This window comes from Bombina bombina, chromosome 1 (genome assembly GCF_027579735.1).
Source record: "Bombina bombina isolate aBomBom1 chromosome 1, aBomBom1.pri, whole genome shotgun sequence".
Taxonomy (NCBI): Eukaryota; Metazoa; Chordata; class Amphibia; order Anura; family Bombinatoridae; genus Bombina; species Bombina bombina.
In genome coordinates, this window is record NC_069499.1 from 1,455,469,134 (window position 1) to 1,455,496,703 (window position 27,570).

Consider the following 27,570-nt stretch of genomic DNA (forward strand, 5'->3'; position numbering starts at 1 on the left):
AACTTAGTTCTTTTTTATTTTTTGTACTTTAGTTAGTTTATTTCATTGTAGTTATTTGTAGGTATTGTATTTAATTAATTTATTGATAGTGTAGTGTTAGGTTTAATTGTAGGTAATTGTAGGTATTTTATTTAATTAATTTATTGATAGTGTAGTGTTAGGTTTAATTGTAACTTAGGTTAGGATTTATTTTACAGGTAAATTTGTAATTATTTTAACTATTTTAGCTATTAAATAGTTCTTAACTATTTAATAGCTGTTGTACCTGGTTAAAATAAATACAAAGTTACCTGTAAAATAAATATTAATCCTAAAATAGCTATAATATAATTATAATTTATATTGTAGCTATATTAGGATTTATTTTACAGGTAAGTATTTAGCTTTAAATAGGAATAATTTATTTAATAAGAGTTAATTAATTTCGTTAGATTAAAATTATATTTAATTTAGGGGGGTGTTAGTGTTAGGGTTAGACTTAGCTTTAGGGGTTAATACATTTATTAGAATAGCGGTGAGCTCAAGTCGGCAGATTAGGGGTTAATAATTGAAGTTAGGTGTCGGCGATGTTAGGGAGGGCAGATTAGGGGTTAATACTATTTATTATAGGGTTAGTGAGGCGGATTAGGGGTTAATAACTTTATAATAATAGCGGTGCGGTCCGCTCGGCAGATTAGGGGTTAATAAGTGTAGGCAGGTGGAGGCGACGTTGTGGGGGGCAGATTAGGGGTTAATAAATATAATATAGGGGTCGGCGGTGTTAGGGGCAGCAGATTAGGGGTACATAGGTATAATGTAAGTAGCGGCGGTTTACGAAGCGGCAGATTAGGGGTTAATAATAATATGCAGGGGTCAGCGATAGCGGGGGCGGCAGATTAGGGGTTAATAAGTGTAAGGTTAGGGGTGTTTAGACTCGGGGTACATGTTAGAGTGTTAGGTGCAGACGTAGGAAGTGTTTCCCCATAGGAAACAATGGTGCTGCGTTAGGAGCTGAACGCGGCTTTTTTGCAGGTGTTGTTTCCTATGGGGGAATCGTGCACGAGCACGTTTTTGAGGCTGGCCGCTTGCGTAAGCAACTCTGGTATCGAGAGTTGAAGTTGCGTTATATATGCTCTACGCTCCTTTTTTGGAGCCTAACGCAGCCTTTATGTGGACTCTCAATACCAGAGTTATTTTTATGGTGCGGCCAGAAAAAAGCCGGCGTTAGCTTTTCGGGTCCTTACCGACAAAACTCTAAATCTAGCCGTAGGTTAGTATAATAACTGATTGCTCAGTGTGGACGACACAAAATCCATGCAGAGGGGGAAATAACCAATGAGTTAAGGTATCCCTACTACTGCTAGGATGTAGTATTGGTCTGTACAGTCACTAAGCAATAAAAATGACTACATGGCAAATGTGATTACCAACATCTAGGGGTGGTTATAAAAACTGTAAATATAATTTCAGTCTTAAGTCAAAAATGTGTCTTGTTAACATAAACTGTGGATATGGATTTAAACAATCACAATTAAAGCTATCCTATGGATCGTAATAGTGAGGAGTATGATGCGCACTGCTTATGTCCGCTATTAGTCCCCTATGTGAGGAATGTGGGGTAGTGATAAATATTTAAATCAGGCACTAAGTATGGTCAAAATAGTTATGGCAATACCCCTGATAGATAGTTCATATATAATATGATAGTAAATATTTTAGGTCACTACAGAGTTCAGCAGGTTTTAATTAGGTAGGGTATGTAGTAGCAATGCAAACATCTGCTATTGCTATAATGTACTTAGCACATTTCTAGGTTGCTTGTATAGAGTGTGGATTCACTGAGTAATGCAAATATCCGCTATTACTCTTCAGTTATTATCCACTATCATTTTTAAGTATAACAAGGGGTGGACTAGTAAATATAATTTCAGTTTACCCTGCTGTTAGTATCATTGTGCTCTTAGAACCCTGGATTGTGCTGATAATCAATTAGATCTTGTATGTATTTTATTTTAGAGTTATCCACTCTATAGATTTGTGACTTAAGGCAATACTTCAATATGAGGACATTATTACCATTCTAGCGATCAATTACATAATACACACTTGACTCTACTGCACAGTTATCCACTCTGAGGTATTCTTAAATTGAACGATGTATTAATGTGAGCTCGTTGTAACAATAGAGGCTATGTTTTAGCATTGTTAATTATTAATTTACCTTAATAAAAGTTATATTTTATTCATTATTTTTTCTTCTCTCACCTACCCTGCCTTCTTAGTCAGGACACAGAGTGCTGTTGTGCATACTACTAGTGGATATCTTCTCTTTTTATTGACAGAGGAGAAGTAGCAGGAAGTCTATTTATTGATATAATGAAGCAAATATGATGGTTGATCTCACTTTCTTACTATTACCAATGGATGAATAATGATTGGTTGATGACAGGGATTACCCTTCTACCTGTTTTTCTGGTGTGGCAGTTATTTTGGATATGCTTTGTTTGATTAATCTCTCATAATTTAAAACAGTGAAAAAACAGAATTTATGTTTACCTGATAAATTACTTTCTCCAACGGTGTGTCCGGTCCACGGCGTCATCCTTACTTGTGGGATATTCTCCTCCCCAACAGGAAATGGCAAAGAGCCCAGCAAAGCTGGTCACATGATCCCTCCTAGGCTCCGCCTACCCCAGTCATTCGACCGACGTTAAGGAGGAATATTTGCATAGGAGAAACCATATGGTACCGTGGTGACTGTAGTTAAAGAAAATAAATTATCAGACCTGATTAAAAAAACCAGGGCGGGCCGTGGACCGGACACACCGTTGGAGAAAGTAATTTATCAGGTAAACATAAATTCTGTTTTCTCCAACATAGGTGTGTCCGGTCCACGGCGTCATCCTTACTTGTGGGAACCAATACCAAAGCTTTAGGACACGGATGAAGGGAGGGAGCAAATCAGGTCACCTAAATGGAAGGCACCACGGTTTGCAAAACCTTTCTCCCAAAAATAGCCTCAGAAGAAGCAAAAGTATCAAACTTGTAAAATTTGGTAAAAGTGTGCAGTGAAGACCAAGTCGCTGCCCTACATATCTGATCAACAGAAGCCTCGTTCTTGAAGGCCCATGTGGAAGCCACAGCCCTAGTGGAATGAGCTGTGATTCTTTCGGGAGGCTGCCGTCCGGCAGTCTCGTAAGCCAATCTGATGATGCTTTTAATCCAAAAGGAGAGAGAGGTAGAAGTTGCTTTTTGACCTCTCCTTTTACCGGAATAAACAACAAACAAGGAAGATGTTTGTCTAAAATCCTTTGTAGCATCTAAATAGAATTTTAGAGCGCGAACAACATCCAAATTGTGCAACAAACGTTCCTTCTTTGAAACTGGTTTCGGACACAGAGAAGGTACGATAATCTCCTGGTTAATGTTTTTGTTAGAAACAACTTTAGGAAGAAACCCAGGTTTAGTACGTAAAACCACCTTATCTGCATGGAACACCAGATAAGGAGGAGAACACTGCAGAGCAGATAATTCTGAAACTCTTCTAGCAGAAGAAATTGCAACTAAAAACAAAACTTTCCAAGATAATAACTTAATATCAACGGAATGTAAGGGTTCAAACGGAACCCCCTGAAGAACTGAAAGAACTAAATTGAGACTCCAAGGAGGAGTCAAAGGTTTGTAAACAGGCTTAATTCTAACCAGAGCCTGAACAAAGGCTTGAACATCTGGCACAGCTGCCAGCTTTTTGTGAAGTAACACAGACAAGGCAGAAATCTGTCCCTTCAGGGAACTTGCAGATAATCCTTTTTCCAATCCTTCTTGAAGGAAGGATAGAATCTTAGGAATCTTAACCTTGTCCCAAGGGAATCCTTTAGATTCACACCAACAGATATACTTTTTCCAAATTTTGTGGTAAATCTTTCTAGTTACAGGCTTTCTGGCCTGAACAAGAGTATCGATAACAGAATCTGAGAACCCTCGCTTCGATAAGATCAAGCGTTCAATCTCCAAGCAGTCAGCTGGAGTGAAACCAGGTTCGGATGTTCGAACGGACCCTGAACAAGAAGGTCTCGTCTCAAAGGTAGCTTCCAAGGTGGAGCCGATGACATATTCACCAGATCTGCATACCAAGTCCTGCGTGGCCACGCAGGAGCTATCAAGATCACCGACGCCCTCTCCTGATTGATCCTGGCTACCAGCCTGGGGATGAGAGGAAACGGCGGGAACACATAAGCTAGTTTGAAGGTCCAAGGTGCTACTAGTGCATCCACTAGAGCCGCCTTGGGATCCCTGGATCTGGACCCGTAGCAAGGAACTTTGAAGTTCTGACGAGAGGCCATCAGATCCATGTCTGGAATGCCCCACAGCTGAGTGACTTGGGCAAAGATTTCCGGATGGAGTTCCCACTCCCCCGGATGCAATGTCTGACGACTCAGAAAATCCGCTTCCCAATTTTCCACTCCTGGGATGTGGATAGCGGACAGGTGGCAGGAGTGAGACTCCGCCCATAGAATGATTTTGGTCACTTCTTCCATCGCTAGGGAACTCCTTGTTCCCCCCTGATGGTTGATGTACGCGACAGTTGTCATGTTGTCTGATTGAAACCGTATGAACTTGGCCCTCGCTAGCTGAGGCCAAGCCTTGAGAGCATTGAATATCGCTCTCAGTTCCAGAATATTTATCGGAAGAAGAGATTCTTCCCGAGACCAAAGACCCTGAGCTTTCAGGGATCCCCAGCCCGCGCCCCAGCCCATCAGACTGGCGTCGGTAGTGACAATGACCCACTCTGGTCTGCGGAATGTCATCCCTTGTGACAGGTTGTCCAGGGACAGCCACCAACGGAGTGAGTCTCTGGTCCTCTGATTTACTTGTATCTTCGGAGACAAGTCTGTATAATCCCCATTCCACTGACTGAGCATGCACAGTTGTAATGGTCTTAGATGAATGCGCGCAAAAGGAACTATGTCCATTGCCGCTACCATCAACCCGATCACTTCCATGCACTGAGCTATGGAAGGAAGAGGAACGGAATGAAGTATCCGACAAGAGTCTAGAAGCTTTGTTTTTCTGGCCTCTGTCAGAAATATCCTCATTTCTAAGGAGTCTATTATTGTTCCCAAGAAGGGAACCCTTGTTGACGGAGATAGAGAACTCTTTTCCACGTTCACTTTCCATCCGTGAGATCTGAGAAAGGCCAGGACGATGTCCGTGTGAGCCTTTGCTTGAGGAAGGGACGACGCTTGAATCAGAATGTCGTCCAAGTAAGGTACTACAGCAATGCCCCTTGGTCTTAGCACAGCTAGAAGGGACCCTAGTACCTTTGTGAAAATCCTTGGAGCAGTGGCTAATCCGAAAGGAAGCGCCACGAACTGGTAATGCTTGTCCAGGAATGCGAACCTTAGGAACCGATGATGTTCCTTGTGGATAGGAATATGTAGATACGCATCCTTTAAATCCACCGTGGTCATGAATTGACCTTCCTGGATGGACGGAAGAATAGTTCGAATGGTTTCCATCTTGAACGATGGAACCTTGAGAAACTTGTTTAAGATCTTGAGATCTAAGATTGGTCTGAACGTTCCCTCTTTTTTGGGAACTATGAACAGATTGGAGTAGAACCCCATCCCTTGTTCTCTTAATGGAACAGGATGAATCACTCCCAATTTTAACAGGTCTTCTACACAATGTAAGAATGCCTGTCTTTTTATGTGGTCTGAAGACAACTGAGACCTGTGGAACCTCCCCCTTGGGGGAAGTCCCTTGAATTCCAGAAGATAACCTTGGGAGACTATTTCTAGCGCCCAAGGATCCAGAACATCTCTTGCCCAAGCCTGAGCGAAGAGAGAGAGTCTGCCCCCCACCAGATCCGGTCCCGGATCGGGGGCCAACATTTCATGCAGTCTTGGTAGCAGTGGCAGGTTTCTTGGCCTGCTTTCCCTTGTTCCAGCCTTGCATTGGTCTCCAAGCTGGCTTGGCTTGAGAAGTATTACCCTCTTGCTTAGAGGACGTAGCACCTCGGGCTGATCCGTTTCTACGAAAGGGACGAAAATTAGGTTTATTTTTTGCCTTGAAAGGCCGATCCTGAGGAAGGGCGTGGCCCTTACCCCCAGTGATATCAGAGATAATCTCTTTCAAGTCAGGACCAAACAGCGTTTTCCCCTTGAAAGGAATGTTAAGTAGCTTGTTCTTGGAAGACGCATCAGCCGACCAAGATTTCAACCAAAGCGCTCTGCGCGCCACAATAGCAAACCCAGAATTCTTAGCCGCTAACCTAGCCAATTGCAAAGTGGCGTCTAGGGTGAAAGAATTAGCCAATTTGAGAGCATTGATTCTGTCCATAATCTCCTCATAAGGAGGAGAATCACTATCGACCGCCTTTATCAGCTCATCGAACCAGAAACATGCGGCTGTAGCGACAGGGACAATGCATGCAATTGGTTGTAGAAGGTAACCCTGCTGAACAAACATCTTTTTAAGCAAACCCTCTAATTTTTTATCCATAGGATCTTTGAAAGCACAACTATCCTCTATGGGTATAGTGGTGCGTTTGTTTAAAGTGGAAACCGCTCCCTCGACCTTGGGGACTGTCTGCCATAAGTCCTTTCTGGGGTCGACCAAAGGAAACAATTTTTTAAATATGGGGGGAGGGACGAAAGGAATACCGGGCCTTTCCCATTCTTTATTAACAATGTCCGCCACCCGCTTGGGTATAGGAAAAGCTTCTGGGAGCCCCGGCACCTCTAGGAACTTGTCCATTTTACATAGTTTCTCTGGGATGACCAACTTGTCACAATCATCCAGAGTGGATAATACCTCCTTAAGCAGAATGCGGAGATGTTCCAACTTAAATTTAAATGCAATCACATCAGGTTCAGCCTGTTGAGAAATGTTCCCTGAATCAGTAATTTCTCCCTCAGACAAAACCTCCCTGGCCCCATCAGACTGGGTTAGGGGCCCTTCAGAGATATTAGTATCAGCGTTGCCATGCTCTTCAGTATCTAAAACAGAGCAGCCGCGCTTACGCTGACAAGTGTTCATTTGGGCTAAAATGTTTTTGACAGAATTATCCATTACAGCCGTTAATTGTTGCATAGTAAGGAGTATTGGCGCGCTAGATGTACTAGGGGCCTCCTGAGTGGGCAAGACTCGTGTAGACGAAGGAGGGAATGATGCAGTACCATGCTTACTTCCCTCACTTGAGGAATCATCTTGGGCATCATTGTCATTATCACATAAATCACATTTATTTAAATGAATAGGAATTCTGGCTTCCCCACATTCAGAACACAGTCTATCTGGTAGTTCAGACATGTTAAACAGGCATAAACTTGATAACAAAGTACAAAAACGTTTTAAAATAAAACCGTTACTGTCACTTTAAATTTTAAACTGAACACACTTTATTACTGCAATTGCGAAAAAACATGAAGGAATTGTGCAAAATTCACCAAATTTTCACCACAGTGTCTTAAAGCCTTAAAAGTATTGCACACCAAATTTGGAAGCTTTAACCCTTAAAATAACGGAACCGGAGCCGTTTTAAACTTTAACCCCTTTACAGTCCCTGGTATCTGCTTTGCTGAGACCCAACCAAGCCCAAAGGGGAATACGATACCAAATGACGCCTTCAGAAAGTCTTTTCTAAGTATCAGAGCTCCTCACACATGCGACTGCATGCCATGCCTCTCAAAAACAAGTGCGCCACACCGGCGCGAAAATGAGGCTCTGCTTATGCCTTGGGAAAGCCCCTAAGGAATAAGGTGTCTAATACAGTGCCTGCCGATATTCTTATATCAAAATACCCAGATAAAATGATTCCTCAAGGCTAAATATGTGTTAATAATGAATCGATTTAGCCCAGAAAAGTCTACAGTCTTAATAAGCCCTTGTGAAGCCCTTATTTACGATCGTAATAAACATGGCTTACCGGATCCCATAGGGAAAATGACAGCTTCCAGCATTACATCGTCTTGTTAGAATGTGTCATACCTCAAGCAGCAAGAGACTGCATACTGTTCCCCCAACTGAAGTTAATTGCTCTCAACAGTCCTGTGTGGAACAGCCATGGATTTTAGTTACGGTTGCTAAAATCATTTTCCTCATACAAACAGAAATCTTCATCTCTTTTCTGTTTCTGAGTAAATAGTACATACCAGCACTATTTCAAAATAACAAACTCTTGATTGAATAATAAAAACTACAGTTAAACACTAAAAAACTCTAAGCCATCTCCGTGGAGATGTTGCCTGTACAACGGCAAAGAGAATGACTGGGGTAGGCGGAGCCTAGGAGGGATCATGTGACCAGCTTTGCTGGGCTCTTTGCCATTTCCTGTTGGGGAGGAGAATATCCCACAAGTAAGGATGACGCCGTGGACCGGACACACCTATGTTGGAGAAAAGTTATGAAAGTCATTACTGCTATTTCAGTGATTACATGACCATGGTGAACTTTTTTGGGCATCCAGTGGCCTAGATTTAGAGTTCGGCGTTAGCCGTGAAAACCAGCGTTAGAGGCTCCTAACGCTGGTTTTAGGCTACCGCCGGTATTTGGAGTCAGTGATTAAAGGGTCTAACGCTCACTTTTCAGCCACGACTTTTCCATACCGCAGATCCCCTTACGTCAATTGCGTATCCTATCTTTTCAATGGGATCTTCCTAACGCCGGTATTTAGAGTCGTTTCTGAAGTGAGCGTTAGAGCTCTAACGACAAAACTCCAGCCGCAGGAAAATAGCAGGAGTTAAGAGCTTTCTGGGCTAACGCCGGTTCATAAAGCTCTTAACTACTGTACCCTAAAGTACACTAACACCCATAAACTACCTATGTACCCCTAAACCGAGGTCCCCCCACATCGCCGCAACTCGATTACATTTTTTTAACCCCTAATCTGCCGACCGCAACCTACGTTATCCCTATGTACCCCTAATCTGCTGCCCCTAACACCGCCGACCCCTGTATTATATTTATTAACCCCTAACCTGCCCCCCTCAACGTCGCCGCCAGCTACTTACAATAATTAACCCCTAATCTGCCGACCGCAAAGCGCCGCCACCTACGTTATCCTTATGTACCCCTAATCTGCTGCCCCTAACACCGCCGACCCCTATATTATATTTATTAACCCCTAATCTGCCCCCCTCAACGTCGCCGACACCTGCCTACACTTATTAACCCCTAATCTGCCGAGCGGACCTGAGCGCTACTATAATAAAGTTATTAACCCCTAATCCGCCTCACTAACCCTATCATAAATAGTATTAACCCCTAATCTGCCCTCCCTAACATCGCCGACACCTAACTTCAATTATTAACCCCTAATCTGACGACCGGAGCTCACCGCTACTATAATAAATGGATTAACCCCTAAAGCTAAGTCTAACCCTAACACTAACACCCCCCTAACTTAAATATAATTTTAATCTAACGAAATTAATTAACTCTTATTAAATAAATTATTCCTATTTAAAGCTAAATACTTACCTGTAAAAAAAATCCTAATATAGCTACAATATAAATTATAATTACATTGTAGCTATTTTAGGATTAATATTTATATTACAGGTAACTTTGTAATTATTTTAACCAGGTACAATAGCTATTAAATAGTTAAGAACTATTTAATAGTTACCTAGTTAAAATAATAACAAAATTACCTGTAAAATAAGTCCTAACCTAAGTTATAATTAAACCTAACACTACCCTATCAATAAATTAATTAAATAAAATACCTACAATTACCTACAATAAAACCTAACACTACACTATCAATAAATAAATTAAATACAATTTCTACAAATAACTACAATTACATAAACTAACTAAAGTACAAAAAATAAAAAAGAACTAAGTTACAAAAAATAAAAAAATATTTACAAACATAAGAAAAATATTACAACAATTTTAAACTAATTACACCTACTCTAAGCCCCCTAATAAAATAACAAAGACCCCCAAAATAAAAAAATTCCCTACCCTATTCTAAATTAATAGAGTTAAAAGCTCTTTTACCTTACCAGCCCTGAACAGGGCCCTTTGCGGGGCATGCCCCAAGAAAATCAGCTCTTTTGCCTGTAAAAAAAAACATACAATACCCCCCCCCCAACATTACAACCCACCACCCACATACCCCTAATCTAACCCAAACCCCCCTTAAATAAACCTAACACTAAGCCCCTGAAGATCTTCCTACCTTGTCTTCACCATCCAGGTATCACCGATCCGTCCTGGCATCCGGTGCTGAAGAGGTCCAGAAGAGGCTCCAAAGTCTTCCTCCTATCCGGCAAGAAGAGGACATCCGGACCGGCAAACATCTTCTCCAAGCGGCATCTTCGATCTTCTTCCATCCGGTGCGGAGCGGGTCCATCTTGAAGCAGCCGACGCGGATCCATCCTCTTCTTCCGGCGTCTCCCGACGAATGACGGTTCCTTTAAGGGACGTCATCCAAGATGGCGTCCCTCGAATTCCGATTGGCTGATAGTATTCTATCAGCCAATCGGAATTAAGGTAGGAATATTCTGATTGGCTGATGGAATCAGCCAATCAGAATCAAGTTCAATCCGATTGGCTGATCCAATCAGCCAATCAGATTGAGCTTGCATTCTATTGGCTGTTCCGATCAGCCAATAGAATGCGAGCTCAATCTGATTGGCTGATTGGATCAGCCAATCGGATTGAACTTGATTCTGATTGGCTGATTCCATCAGCCAATCAGAATATTCCTACCTTAATTCCGATTGGCTGATAGAATACTATCAGCCAATCGGAATTCGAGTACTAAATTCGGGTTTCTCCCTAAGGAAATGTCGGATCGAAACTTTAATTGTTATTTATTTTTGTCCTAATCCTTCTTTTCCTAAGGAACGTCTTTTGCATAACTTTTATGTTGTGTGTACTCTTAAAATTCTCTTTCTAGCTACTAATTTTTTTGGCAATCTTCTGCCCTGTTTGTAGTTTTCTCTGGAAAATCATAAGGGTCAGAAGGCCACTTCTACTTCTCTTTTCCTCTGGTTAAGAAGTATGATTATTTTTGCTTATGAAACTGCTGTCTCCTCATCTTGGATTTTCCTAAATGAAGCTTCTGTGGAACAGATTTGCAAGGCGGCAACATGGTTCTCTTTGCATTCCTTTCCAAATTCTTTCCAAATGCTACAAAATTGTTACTTTTGCCTCATATAATGCTATGAGCCAGAAAGTTTTTAATATTATTAAGAAAAATTGGCCTTTATTGAAGGAAGCTTGCCCCGAAATAGAAGAATTTCAAACCATCCCAAGAGCGGGCTACCGTAGGGGCAATACCATAGGTAAAAGATTGGTTAGAGAAACACAAATATTGAGCAGCACCTGTTGGCCAGTCACTGATGTAGAAACGATATCCTCCACTAAATCCCCCCGTATGGCACACTCTCCCATCACTCCGCCCCCTGAAATTCCTCCTCATAGAGATTCACATCCACCATATATACACACCGATTCACACGCTGGAATAAGCTAGTGTTGATCCTGGGGACCCACCTTGTGACATCAAGAGCTCAGAGTCCTCTCCCGCGGCATCTGTAAGTGTGTGCTCCAGGCGGCTTTGAAGACGAGCGGTGAAGTGGATCCCTACAGCACGCTAGCGTGTGCACGGCCAAGTTCCGGGTGTGTGACGTCACGGTAGGGGGTGGGTAAGCCGGACAAACTAGGGAGAGCCGACTGCTTCTGGATCCAAAGTGCCACGGTAGTACGGGGGAAGTGAGGCTGCTAAAGTGTCGACATCCGTGCCTTAGTCATATCCAGTGAAAATTAGAAAAGATAATAGGATTTTAAACCTCTATCACTTACTTGCCATACATGATACATATAGATACATTGACACTGTGGATTATATGCAAGTTATTCTAATTGGACTCTGTCCATTTACTATTTTGGAAGCTATATCAGTGTTGTTTTCCTTTTATGTAAACGGTAACAATGTTTTATATTTTGTAACTTACAATGTGTCAAAGTGTGAAAGTGCTGACATCCGGAAAAGGTGCAGACACAGAGGTTTATTGGTGGAGGTGTGATTTAGTCACGTAGCATATGTTTTAACCAATCACAGGTGACTTTTATGTTTATATTGAAGTGAATGCTTTAGCCCTCTAGCTACGACTACAGCAATAGCCGAAACGCGTTAGCGTTAGGGTACATGGGTAACCACTACTCCGCCTTTGCCCCAAGGGTTTTCAAGCTGTTTTCCCATGTGAGGGAAAACGAGGAATCAAACAAAATACAAATTACATGTGTTATAAATCTTTCAGACATAGTATTAACAGACGCCCAGATACGTATATTAAGTCTTGGTTTGGGTTTTGTACCAACCATGAATTTCAATCTTTTTCATACAATTATTGATGTAAATCGGTTAATCCGAAATGTAACATTAAAAGGCCATTTTTCAGGTAATGATACTATGTCTCTTTGTGAAGAGGAGGGTGCCAAATGGGTCACCACTAATTTGAATACTGATCTTAGTTTTCCAGAATCATGTGACTTGGTTTCACTAAACACTCTTATGTTGGAAAGTGAGGGATTTGAAACTGTGCAAAGCATTAGTAAAGCAAAAAGTTTAAAACCTCCATCAAAATTCTACCCAATACAAAGCAGGGGGAATATAATTGAAAATTTCTACAAGAGAGTGGAACGTGATCTTAAGCTCCTAGCTGACTCTGCCACTAACAACACTTCAAATAATTTGAGTAAAATTGAGAGTGAAGCATTGTCCTCCCTGGCCAATAACCATGATCTGGTCATAAAAAATGCGGACAAGGGTGGTTCAGTGGTGGTAATGAATAGGGCGCAATATGTCAATGAAGCAATGTGCCAACTGAACGACAGACAGTGTTATTCAGTTTTAACCCACGAACCCCACATGTCGGTTCAAGAGAGAACTTATGCAACTTATGGATGATGGAATGGAAAATGGCTTTATTGATAAGGACACTATGTCATATATATTTGTTGAACATCCGGTCACTCCAGTATTCCATCATCTACCGAAGGTGCATAAGTCCCTCACAGATGTGAGGGGACGACCTATAGTGAGTGGTATAGGGTCTCTCTTTGAACGACTGTCCCAATGGCTGGATATGATTTTACATCCATTTGTTGAAGCCCTCCTGAGTTACCTTAGAGATACAAAACATCTCATGAATCTAATAAACGATGTTGCATGGGTGGAGGAGAGTAACCTGTGGGTCACCATAGATGTTACAGCCCTTTATTCTTCCATTCCCCATTCAAAGGGATTGGAAGCTATATCGTTCTTCCTTAGGGGTTGGTCCTCCTTCACTGAAGATTTTCAGAGATATGTATTGCAAGTGGCTGAGTTTTTGTTAAATTATAACATTTTTTAATTTGAGGGTGTGTTCTATCTCCAGAGATGTGGGACAGCTATGGGGGCCAAGTTTGCCCCCTCCTACCCCAACCTATTCATGGGTTGGTGGGAGCTGTCCCACATCTTTGGAGATAAGAACCCCCTCTGTGGTTGTATTACCTTCTACCACCGCTTTATAGATGATCTAATCCTTATCTGGGATGGCGGCTATGATGATCTGGAGAAGTTTCTAGGGAAATTTAATGATAATGATATTGGTCTAAAATTTACAAATGAAATTCAACAGACCAAAATTAACTTTTTGGATGTGGTACTGAGTGGGAGTCCTGAGGGCCGAGTTGAGACGAGCCTATATAGAAAACCTATATCAGGCAACTCACTACTGCATGCCAAGAGCTGCCACCCCAGACAAGTGCCGTATGCCATAGCTAAGGGGCAACTTATAAGGGCTAAACGGAACTGTTCCGAGGCCAATGAGAGTGCCACTCAAATGATGGAAGTAAGGAAACGTTTGTCCCAGAGAGGCTATCCAAGAAAAGTAATAAATAGGGCACAAAGAGAGGTGGACAGAATAGACAGACGTGATTTGTTAAGGGATAAACCAACACAGGTAAATGGGAAGACCCAGAAGGGAGTCACATTTGTCACTGAATACAGTGCGCAATATGAGGAAGTATGCAAAATCGTCAAATACCATTTTGGTATGTTAATAGCAGACGATAGACTTACACAATGTGCTAAGGAAGGGCTCAGATGCTCATATCGACGAAACAAGAGCTTAGGTAACATACTGTCCCCAACAGTTCTACCAAAGACCATCACCCAGGGGAGTGCCTGGCTTAGCTGTAAAGGCTCTTACAAATGTGGAAGTTCAAGGTGTGGAGCATGTGATTATCTAACTGTGTCAGAACACTTTACCTCCACTACAACAGGGAAGACTTATGAGATCAATTTTTGCCTCAATTGTACATCTACTTTTGTCATCTACTGTGTAACCTGCACAGTATGTGGAAAACAGTACATTGGGCTCACCACTAGGGACATTAGAACAAGAATAATCGAGCATTTGTCTACCATTAGAGTAGGCAAAGCGACCACCCCTGTGGTACATCATTTTGCTCAGATTCATAAGAAAGATCTTACTTGTTTTTCATGGCAACCAATAGATATGGTACCGAGACCAAAAAGAGGGGGTGACCGTGGAGTAACCCTATCTAATAGGGAAATGTTGTGGATCCTAAAAATTGATACCAGAATACCAAGAGGCCTGAACTCAGAGTTCGACCTTATAAACTATTGGAAATAATGCCCCCCCCCCTATTGCCATCAACCTCTATAATGTACTAATATGTATTAGACAATCCAGGGCAACTAATAGATTTAACATTATATCTCACAGATAAATATGGCATAATCCATTTGAGAGATGAACCTTAAAATGAAAATATGTCATTTTATGAGATATAATAACTATGTATTAGGCACGCTTCAATGACTACAACCTACTATCCAACGTTTTGTCGTTATAATTATTATATGATACTAAGCTTGATAGGCTTTTACAGCACCAAACGTTGGACAGGGCTTATATGCATGTGAATATTCTCTTGTAAGGAGTTTTATGTATATATATCCCACTGATTTATAGTTATAATTTCCGATGTCCTCATGTTTGCTGACACATAGATCTGTGAGACATTACACTAACTGTCTCTAGTCACGTGCCATTGCAACACATTTGTCTCATACACCCTGAGACTACTATACTCACACTATCTTAGCCCACAGTGATGATTGTATATATTTGCACTTATGTATACAACATTATAACTTACTTAAGTAGAAGACCGTTATTGTAGGTTACAAACATGACGTGATAAACTAAGACTGCAGTTTAAAGGTAGTAAATACAAGGACTTGCACGACATTTATGATTGGTGATTCATCTATTGTGTATTTTTATGTGTTTCTTAAATACCTACATAGGCTCAATATGTTATTAAAGGACTAATTCTGTTTTTTCACCTCCAGGACATGGGGGGTTAAATGTAAATTCCTCTGGGCGTGTTGTTCTTAATGATATGTCCCTTTTAACCAATGGTGTTGTTCCTAATTCTGTATATAATGCACACCTGTGGCTGGCATAGTATGCTATGATTACGGCTATGCCGAAACACGTAAGCCTGCCAGCCAGAGGTATCCCATCTCTATCCATTTGATTTGACTATATGTCCTGTTTTTAATAACCAAATAAAGGTTATGTTTTATTTACGCTAGCGCTCTAATGCTATCTTTTTTGTGGTGGATTCCCATGTTTCCATGCATACCTTTTAAATAAAGGACGGTTTTGTGTTGCATACATCCGGTGCCTAAAAGATTGGTTAGAGCTATGCCCAATTCAGACTCAGAGCAGAGGGGGACATAGATTTCTTGGGAAACCCAAGGATGGTACATTTCTCTGCTTGGGGTGTGGCCAGTCTAGCAACATCATTAAAGGGGGCAGTATTTCTCATCCATATACTGGTAAAAAATTTCTGATTAAAGGATACTACACATGTAACTCTAGACATGTTGTTTATGCGTTAAAGTGCCCATGTGGGCTGTTATATGTAGGCGAGACGATGCAAAGGGTCAAGGACCGCATATGCCAACACAAATCCACCATTAGAAATTAGAAAACAGCCAACCTCCCAGTGCCAGCACACTTTATAGAGCAAGGCCACCAAATTAACCAACTTAGATATATGGTAATTGATCAAGCCCCTAGATGTATTAGAGGGGGCAATAGAGTTAAAGATCTACTCTATTGGGAGGCCAGATGGATTTGGAAACTAGACACTATGCACCCCAAGGGGCTTAACAGAGAATTTGCTTCATTTTATTTGATACTAATTTGAGGCCCTGGTTGACTATATAGCTCAATTTAGTTTAGTTTAATCTACTTAACTAGTATGATATTAATAACATATGTTTCAGATTTAATTGTATAGTATATATAGCAACTTGCTGCACTTCTTTTTAATTTGGTGACTTTTTCACATCAGGAGTGTAGGGGTTAATGATGAGTGATAAATGTGTATATCAGGTCAGGTGTGATCTTACTTCCTGTTTGACCCCTCCCCATGGCTCTGTGATTGGTCACCTGTATATATAAATGTTTGATATGTCTCATTGTTTGTTATCTTGATAAAGGGGCAGGAGCCCCGAAAAGTTGCTCAGCTCAATAAAGGCACTGTTGCCATATTTATATGCCACCTGAGTTTTTCTTTTTGCTACATATACCTGGGCCTTGGAAAGGGAGGCCCTTCAGGTGTGCACCATAATGTATTTGATATAAGCTATACAGGACATCTTCAAGTGTGTGCTGGTCCTACTACTTTCACACTTAATATACTGTGTACATAAATTCATTATACTTTGTGTACATAACATTCATTACACTACATAATGAGAACATAACACTTAATATACTGTGTGTACATAACCCATTAGACTGTGTGCACATAATACTCATTACACTGTGTGTACATAATACTCATTACACTGTGTGTACATAATGAGAACAAAACACTTAATACAATGTGTGTACATAAACTAATACACTGTGTGTACATAATATTCATTACACTGTGTGTATATAACCTAATACACTGTGTGTATATAACACTCATTACATTGTATATAATACTCCTTATACTGAGTGTACATGGTACTCATTACACAGTGAGTACATAAAGAGAACATAAAACTTAATACACTGGGTACATAACTCATTACACTGAGTTACCGACTTATGTGTTACATAAAAGAAAAAATGTTGAGTCACAGCCAGCTTTTAGATACCCTTTGCTAAAAAAAGGGTTGTGACAAATATTGGCAGCCTGCAGATCCTCCCTCACAGTCTCTATGAAAGAGATCCCTTGATAATGGATGCTGAGCGCATCTCTCTAAACTATCATAACAGCTAAAATGTACCCACCCACAAAAACGGCACAACTAGCGCGATCGCAAACTGCTAGGGGGAGGAAATAAAACAACAGGCTCCTAGACAAAATAAGCTCACGGCATTTAACCCAACAAAAAGGCAAGGCGCGTATTAAGTATTAAGATTCTAACTGCGCCATAAACGGTCCGGTCCCTCAGCAGTTAGTAAAAACGAGGGAAAGTAATACAAATACCAATACATACTGGGCTCTATATAAAGCCATATTTGTAGCAAACAGACAGTGCAGGAAAATAAAAAAACATCTCCCTCCTTTTAGAGCCATTCCCCACATACTATAAAACCTGGGTCCGTACAGAAAAGAGAACTACCCGGTCATAGAAGCGGCAAATCCCTGATTATATAACTGCTCAGTCGCAATGTATTTTAGAGATTAGTAAATCTCACACTGTGATAAAAATCTCTATTTTATTTCAAACACATAAAGTGTCAAAAATCTGTCCACAATAAGAATCCTTAAAGGGCCATAATACCCAAATGTTTAAACACTTGAAAGTGATGCAGCATAGCTGTAAAAAGCTGACTAGAAAATATCACCTGAACATCTCTATGTAAAAAAGAAAGATATTTTACCTCAAAAATTCCTCAGTAGCCACCTCCCATTGTAAAGGATTTCTAAGCAGCATATTAGTGTGTCTGTCCTGGGAGAGCTTAGGGGATGAGCCTCGTGCACTCTCATATTATTTCCCTATTCAGGTTAAAGGAAGCTTACTATCAAATCTCATGAGATCACAGTAAAAGAGTTCATGACCTCAGCACTGCTGATGCTGATTGGCTGCTGTTCATTTCTTCATTTTTTTATTTTTTTACCTGCAGCTGGGAGCAGCTGAGTATAACTTTTTACACAGAACTTACTCTGCTGAGCTGAGGAAATTGTGAGGTAAAATATCTCCCTTTTTTACATAGAGATGCTCAGATGATATTTTCCTGTCAGCTTTTTACAGTTATACTGCATTAGTTTCAAGTGATTTAGCATATGAGTATTATGTCCCTTTAACTAAGAAGGATTACTATGTCCCAGCAAAGATCCATATGAGGATTAACCTGTTAAGTGCTGCTGTCCTTCAATACCTAGAAGGCAAAGGCACTTACCTTAGATCCAGCTGCAGGACAGATGCTGCTCCTTAGGTGTGGCAGGTACTTCACTCCCTGTCATGGACCTGTAGGAGAAGAAAGAGCAGAGTAACTAACTCTGGCTTTCTACATAAAAGGGTAGCAAAGTGTTGAAAGTAAAGCAAAGACAACCTTGCCTTTTAACTGCTAAAAGCCACCACTACTCTTACTAAAGAGATTGACATGGACACAGCTAGACCCCAATCCTTATTTGCAGGGAAAAGTACCCATAAAAGGATTAAATATCTTCAGACACCAACTTTGCACATCCTCCATTGACAGAGGCAAAAAGAATGACTGGGTATTAGGGGTAAGGGAAGTTACACTTAACAGCTTTGCTGGGGTGCTCTTTGCCTCCTCCTGCTGGCCAGGAGTTGAAAATCACACTAGTAATTGAAATGATGTTGTGGACTCTCCATGCCATAGGAAAGAAAAAGAGAAAATAGAAAGGAAGAAAATAAAAACAGGCTGCTGCCAGGTTTTGTACCATATGTTGTCAATTGGACAATGAAAATCTAGAGCAGTGGTCTCAAAGCACAGGCCCTGGGGCCAAATGCGGCCCTCAAGATAATGTAATCTGGCCCTTTGTTGCTTATTAGGTTAATTATTAATTTGACTCCATCAATTGTTTTTAGGGTTCTAAGAGTTGTAACAAGCTGATGTGCTAAACAGACAAACACAAGATAAAAATAAAGACAAGCATTGCATTGCCCAGTGTAGACTCCAATTATGCACTGCTTGGTCACTTTTTATTCAGTTCCAGAATGATCACTTCACTTGGCTCTCAGAAGATAAATATACACTGTGTATGTCTATTGTGTCTACAGTTCCTGCCATGCACTACTACTTGTGTAAATGACACTTCCAGTTCATAGTATATCCAGTTCCACAGCACTCACTCTGTTCAAGTGGCCCCCATGGGGGAAGAAAACTTGGCCAGTGGCCCCCTAGATACAATGAGTTTGATACCCCTGATCTAGAGCAACTAAAAAAATAAATAAATATGTGAAACATGAAGTAGGGACAATATGGCAACTGAGTTGACAATCCTATTTAGGTAACTCAAGAATGAGCAAAGACATTAGTTACACAAAGAATAATAGACACAAACATAGTACAAAGGATGCAAGTATTTATTTTGCACCCCAATCTAGTACTCACATTTGCAATCTGTTCTTTGAGCAAATTGATAATTTTCCGCTGTCCATTGAGAACCTCAAAGTAGAAGTAAATCACAATTCTAGAAGAAAAAAAAAAGTTATAGCCAGGTAAGGTACACAAGTTTGCAGATGTTGCACTAGATTTACATCTAAAGCCCTCATAACATGGAACCTCCACCCCACATCCTCTCACAAGTGACTACACCCTCTTCAGGTCTTACATCAGGACTCCAGATGTCAAGAATATAAAGAAGGTGTTCTCCACTAGATAGTGATGGATCCAGTTTAGCCAAACCAACTGAGGGTTGGACTTTGCAAGTTGCCGTACATAAATCTTCCCAGCTTCATGCATGGTGTCTAGAGAACGAAAAGGACCACAGGTGTCTGAGGGCTTCACCCTAGCAGGGGATAGAAGAAAAAAACATAAGGAGTTGGTTGACTAAGAAAGAAGTTGAAGTGAAAATGGAAAGAGAAAAGTAGATGTAAAATAAGTTATAAGAATAAGAAGCAAGATTAAATATAAGTAAGAACAAAAATAATATCTATCCGACGGCGCTAACTTCCAGGACCAAAGCTCCTATAACAATTGGGTCTCTAAATACCCAAAGAGGAAGACAAATAGGTGGGATGTGTTAGGAGTGCCTAAAAAAGGCCAGGTCTAGTGAGGAGTACAAGCTAAAAATACTAAAATTTCACAGATTTAATATCACATATAATAACAGATGATCAATTACACATATTAAAAAAGCATAAAAGTACATGGATCCATAGTACTTAATAAAAACAATATAACAGTAGCAATGATAAAAAATGGTACAAAAATATAAATGGTACAAGAGTATAAAAACAAATGGGAAATACGTCCAAGATAATATACGTGCATTAGCCCCTGGGGGGCTGGGGCACATAGACAAGATAAAATATGAGACTAAAGGATAATAATGTGTGCAATATAAAGTGATACAAATAACAGTCAAGAATGTGTTATAAACAAAAAATAAGTAAAAGAAAAAACATTAGTGTTAAAAATGTGGATATAGACCAAATAACTAAATAGTGGAAGTTTTAAAAGTCCAGTGGAAAAAATTAATAATGATATAAGTCAATTGGTAAAAATAATCAAAAATCCTTGTGATCCAAATAACAATCCAAAAATATAAGTTGATCCAAATAGATGATGCCAATAAGTGATAAGTGATCCAATAGTGAAGAGAATCCAATAGTGAAAGGTAAAAACAAAAAATCAAAATTCAAAACTACACCAAAAATGAAAAATATAGTAACAATCAAAAAGTGATGGTTGGGTATCAAAAAAATATATTATGCAATAAACTTTTCAAGACTCTTGAAAAAGGCCCTATTGGTGGGCCGAAACGCGTTGGCATATATGGTGAGCCTTATTCCTAATACTGTAAGTTTATTTTAAACAATACTGCTCTATGTTGTATTTCTTCTTTTTTCACAGGTATTGGATTTTTTTCTTAAATGGAGTTTATTGCATAATATATTTTTTTGATACCCAACTATCACTTTTTGATTGTTACTATTTTTCATTTTTGGTGTAGTTTTGAATTTTGATTTTTTGTTTTTACCTTTCACTATTGGATTCTTTTCACTATTGGATCACTTATCACTTATTGGCATCATCTATTTGGATCAACTTATATTTTTGGATTGTTATTTGGATCACAAGGATTTTTGATTATTTTTACCAATTGACTTATATCATTATTAATTTTTTCCATTGGACTTTTAAAACTTCCACTATTTAGTTATTTGGTCTATATCCACATTTTTAACACTCATGTTTTTTCTTTTACTTATTTTTTGTTTATAACACATTCTTGACTGTTATTTGTATCACTTGATATTGCACACATTATTATCCTTTAGTCTCATATTTTATCTTATCTATGTGCCCCAGCCCCCCAGGGGCTAATACACGTATATTATCTTGGACGTATTTCCCATTTGTTTTTATACTCTTGTACCATTTATATTTTTGTACCATTTTTTATCATTGCTACTGTTATATTGTTTTTATTAAGTACTATGGATCCATGTACTTTTATGCTTTTTTAATATATGTTATTGATCATCTGTTATTATATGTGATATTAAATCTGTGAAATTTTAGTATTTTTAGCTTGTACTCCTCACTAGACCTGGCCTTTTTTAGGCGCTCCTAACACATCCCACCTATTCGTAAATATAAGTAAGGAAAGAGCAAAAAGTAAAAAGAGGAGAGATTAAAATGAGAGAGATACCAATGAGAGACAGATAAGGAATACAAAAGAGGGAGGTACCGTTGAGGTAATTGAAATAATAAAAGAAGAGGGATGAATATATGAAAAACTACAGGAATTATCGACACTGGTACTCACCTTATTCATGCACATGCATGCTGGTCAGTCGCGCATACATGCCTTGCTCCCTTACAAAGGTACTCTCCTTAATCACACACATGCATGCTCCTCAATCACACATACATGCCTTGCTCCCTTACACTGGTACTCTCCTTAATCATACACATGCCTTCCTCCCTTACACACGTACTCTCCTTACTCATGCACATGTCTGCTGGTCAGTCACGCATACATGCCTTGCTCCCTTACACAGGTACTCTCCTTAATCATACAGATGCATGCTGGTCAGTCACACATACACACCTTGCTCCCTTACACTGGTACTCTCCTTAATCACACACATGCATGCCTTGCTCCCTTACACTGGTACTCTCCTTAATCATGCACATGCGTGCTCCGCTCCCTTACACAGGTACTCTCCTTAATCATACACATGCATGCTCCTCACTCACACATACATGCCTTCCTCCCTTACACAGCTCCGCTCCCTAAAACAGGTACTCTCCTTAATCACACACATGCATGTTCCTCACTCACACATACATGCCTTGCTCCCTTACACTGGTACTCTCCTTACTCATGCACATGCGTGCTCCTCAATCACACATGTATGCTCTTCACTAACACATATATACCCACCTCCCTCACACTGGTACTCTCTTTACTCATGCACATGCATGCTCCTCACTCACACATACATGCCCTGCTCCCTTACTCTGGTAGTCTCCTAACTCATGCACATGTATGCTCTTCACTCACATATATAACCACCTCCCTCACACTGGTACTCTCTTTACTCAAGAACATGTATGCTCTTCACTCACATATATACCCACCTCCCTCACACTGGTACTCATGCACATGCATACTCCTCACTCACATATATGTGCCCTCCTCTCTTTCACTGGAACACTCTAAACACTCTCTACTCACACACATGCCCTGCTTCATTAGTGTGGGATTTTCCTTACTTATGTACACATGCTTGCTCCCTACTCACACATATGTGCCCTCCCTTCTTACACTGGTACTCTCCTTCCTCAAATGCACATGCACACCCTGACTCACAAATACATGCTGCCCTTCCTTACCCTGGCACTTTCCTTACTCATATACATGCACTATTCTAACTCACACATGCTTACCATCCTCCATTATACTGGCACACTTCCTATTCACACATGCACTTTACTACTTCTACATATTTACTTCCATTCCCACATGAACCTTCCTTTGTCACATTTACACTTACTATATAACACACAAGTTTCCCCATCAAATGTATATGAGATCTTCATACATACGTTCCCATTCCTCACGTGTACCAAAACTGATCATACATACACTTCCTCCTCATTCACAATACTTACGACCACATAGTGTAAGAGAGGAATATAGCAGCTCCCAGGAAAGATGGAAAACAGAGGAGAATGAGGAAGATGGTACTCATGTGAGAAGCTCTCCAGGGCTTGCTCGGAGACTTGCAGTTCCTCAAAAGACTTGCCTGTGTAAAAAATAACAAATTAAAATGTAAATACTCAATTGGAGATTGTACCAAGAATTATAACACACAATAACTTCCCAAGGCATACTAACTACAAGCAGAAAATACACAAGTTGTCTATCATACACTATTTCTGGCATGCCCACTCATTTCTGTCACATCCTATCCTTATGACATTTACACTTACTCCCAACACACCCTATTATCTGAGCATGCATACTCAAACTCTATACACCTTGTCCTCATGCCATGCCCACTCATTGCTATAACACCCTATCCTCTGGCCATGCCCACTTAGTGCTCTTATGGCGTTTCTTCTGGCCATGCCTACTCATTGCCATCACACCCTATCCTTTGGCCATACCCACCTTAGGGCTGTAACACAGTATACTTTGGTCACTCCCACTCAACTATCACATTCTATACTTTACCCATATCAACTCACAACTATCACATTCTATCCTTTGACCATGCCCACTCACAACTATCACACCCTATCTTCTGGCTACTGTTATCCCTTCCTACCATATGGTCATCACCATTCTCTGTCATCTCAATTCTATCCTTTGGCCATGCCCACTCATTACCATAACATCTTACCCTGTGGCCATGTTTACTCATGCCAAGCACAATGACTGCTGCCAGGACACCTAGCCTCCCGCAATGCCAATTTCACTTGCAGCTATAACAGCCTATTAAAACAGCCTATTATGTGATTGGCACACACCTCTGCTATGCACATGTAAGTTCTATGCATAACTTATTTGTCTCACCTTCTTAATATAAAACAGTATCAGGAGCTTCACTATCTGAACAACTGGGAGAAGAGGGCAAAAAAGCAAACCAAGCCTAAGGGGAAAGGAGAAAAGGTGATCAAAAGTGAGAAGGGATGAGAAAGAAAACTTAATAGATACAATCACACCCACATACCACACAGAACCAATGACATCCTTACCAAACCAAGGTCTGACCGTAGATTAGCTCTAGAACATTTCGTGCAATATCAAACTCAGGTCGGCATTTGCTTTTGTGGTACTTCTGCAGGATGATCCTATCAGATTAAGAAACACAGAATGAGGGGACGTGACCTAGCCGCGACTATCTTAAGTCGCATTTCCTGAGGCTCTGAAATTATCTCATATATTCAACCGATTATAGCCTGAAATTTAAAGCTTATTACTTTTTGAAAGAAATTTTCAGATTACAAAAGCCAAGCTGATCAAGTGCATATGAATATTGTATTCCGGGTGATCCTTCAGCCCAGGTTCAGACTGAAGAGGTATTTGGTGGCAAACCATCAGAAACTTTGCTCCCCCCCCCAACCCCCGAGCATTAGGGTTAACAGGCTCAATATGGCTAACTATCATGGAGAGGAATCCAACACAACACTGCTGATTAACCTAGAGAGACAGATGGATGGTGACTACGTTGAACTGGTCAGGCTGTTGCAATGGGGCAAGGAAGCGAGCCCTTTGTCTATCGCTGCAGTTCACATTTATCCAACAGAGAGGAAAGAGAAGCTGGAGATTACGGTGGTAGTGAGCAACTTACCCAACAATGATCAAGTTCCAGTAATCTTACACGCAGACACAAAGGGAAACGAGTACGAGCGCATTATGATCAACCAGATGACCTAACTCCGGATCATTATACCTGGTTGGTGTGTAGTGACTTGCCCCAGGTGGTTCCTGGGTGGGATGCGGCTGACCAGCTAGGGGACTGCCTGGATGCCTCCTGTCAACTGAAATTTAAATTGGCGGCAAGCTCTGACTGTGTGAGACCCAAGGAAGATTTAAGATCAGACGGGTCAGTCCTTGTTCCGGCCCTTGCTGGGGACCATCTTCCTGACTCACTATGTCTGGTCGCAGAAATCTCTGATCCCTCTACACCATTGCGTTATGTGAGTTTCCCTTTTCTAATGACCCTGATAATTATACTAGTTATGTCTATGCTGTTACATCAACTACAGCCTCAGATTTTTGTCCCAAGAGGTGTGGGATGAGTCTCCGATTTTACAGACTAGTAAGGGACGGTGGATTGCATAGTATAATCATCTGCTCTATTATGTTTAATCATCTTTATAGTTAATATTGTTACCACTTGAAAATGTTTATATATTTGTGCTTATGCATGATGCCTATACAAGCTTGTTTATCCACCACCTGTTGGCTTTACTACTAATCTATTTATGCTGGGCTCTTCCCGCCTTTCTCCCCCCATTGTTAGCCCTTAGGCTTTAATCCATATCCCTTTATAAGTGCCCCCTGTTGTTGGTTAACTCCCTTAATATATGAATATTGTTTGTAGACATAATATTTCCATACATTTCTGCTCTCCAAAAAGCAGTACCAACACCTGATTATACTCTTATCTTGCCTTAACCCCTAAACTATGTAATAACTGACTACTAATGTTGTTACTAGGGGAACGACTATTTACACTAATCACATGGTTTGAGACAGCTACGCAATAGCTCACAGTATCTTGTGAAAATTCAGGCTTTTGCCCACTGCTCACTGGGACTTGAGTTGACCACTACACAGGTCTGATATACTCGCTCCTACTTGTTACAAGATTGTGGGGCGCCCCAGACATTCGAAGGAGTTATTAATCAAGGGAAGACCCTATTATCACAGCAGAAAGAAAATGAACTCTTTATATTATAGGCTGAGCTCCTCGCATATTTATGTTAAGCTCTTTCCATCTAGTACCCCCCACTACTAGCCCTATTAGCCCTTTAATTTATATTTCCATATAAAAATCTCCTGTCATTATTTAAACCCCCTTAACACTCTAGTATTGTTTAGGGATACAATATTTCCATATATTTTTATCTCCCAAAAAAATAGTGTCAACACTTGATTCTACTCTTATGTTGTCCTAACTCCCAAACTATATACTAACCCCACACAGTGTAAAATATAAACTCTTACACGCTAAGATTTCATCTTAAAAAGATTCCTCCCCATCAAGAAATCGAAAAACCAAGAGATATTTATATACTACATGGTTATTAGGTACTATTTGCAGCCATATTTCACTAACATAAGCGGTGCTTACCCGCTGATTTATTCTATTATAAGAAGTCATAAGGCCCTGATGTGGCCGTAGGCGGACTTTCATATGCTTTCCATTGCATACTACCAAGATGCCTATACCTTGTATCGGAATTGTTTTCTTTATGATTGTATGGCAGTCCCAGTCTATTACATAATTTGCAAAACCTCAATAAAAGATTATTTTGAAAAAAAAAAGAAACACAGAATGAGTTGAGGGCTACATAAAATGAACATGGAGAGGAATCTCTGCTTAATGGCAGACGTATAAATTAAACCTACATAATGTAACTAACACAGCAGTCTAAACAAATAATAATCAGCGCAAGAGGGAAATAAGTGCATGACTAAAAGCGAAATGAACGCAGAGAGGTAAGCGAATTCAGTGGAGAAAAACAAAATGCATGACTACCTGATAAAATATTTTCTTTCGGAATGATGATGGTCCCCAGCCATCTATAACATATGGGATATATTTCCCACCACTAGGAGGAGGTTAAGAACCCTTACAAAAGCTTTAAACCCTCCCACCTCTCTTTTAGTTTCCTATATAGCCAAGTAGAGAATAGGAAAAGAAAGGCATGAAAGACAAAGCAGGGTTTATAGAGGTGTCATTACAACTTTGACCCAACATGAAGCAGGCAGGGCCTGTGGACCATCATCATTCCGAAATAAAATAATCAGGTAAGCACAAGTTTTGTTTTCTTTTGTAAAATTATGATAGTCGACAGTCCTCCAATAAAATATGGAATTAATACCCAAGCCAATGGTCTATGTTAGGGAGAGGGTGGGAAAATACTTTCTCTGATCAATTCCTATTTAGCCGAAGGACTTTTCTATCAAAATTTGCTTGCGAAAAAGCAAACACATCAAACCGATAACATTTGGAAAACAAAATTTATGCTTACCAGATAAATTCCCTTCCTTCCTGGCAGGGAGAGTCCACGACTTTATTCATAACTGTTGGAAATATCAAGACCTGACCACCAGGGGGAGGTAAAGACACCCCAGCCAAAGGCTATAAATATCCCT

General features: G+C 40.2%; 1 protein-coding gene across 2 annotated transcripts in view; it reads right to left on the reverse strand.

The window, feature by feature from the left end:
* Positions 1-27,570, reverse strand: part of TMC6 (transmembrane channel like 6) — a 124,915-nt gene that overhangs the window by 27,564 nt on the left and 69,781 nt on the right. For both annotated transcript variants that reach the window (XM_053706033.1, XM_053706027.1), the window contains exons 15-19: positions 24,438-24,533; positions 24,256-24,331; positions 23,349-23,482; positions 19,834-20,010; positions 19,614-19,692 (exon numbers count right to left, since the gene is read on the reverse strand). In XM_053706033.1, the coding sequence (XP_053562008.1) occupies positions 19,614-19,692; positions 19,834-20,010; positions 23,349-23,482; positions 24,256-24,331; positions 24,438-24,533 (562 nt within the window). The remainder of the gene's footprint in view (positions 1-19,613; positions 19,693-19,833; positions 20,011-23,348; positions 23,483-24,255; positions 24,332-24,437; positions 24,534-27,570) is intronic.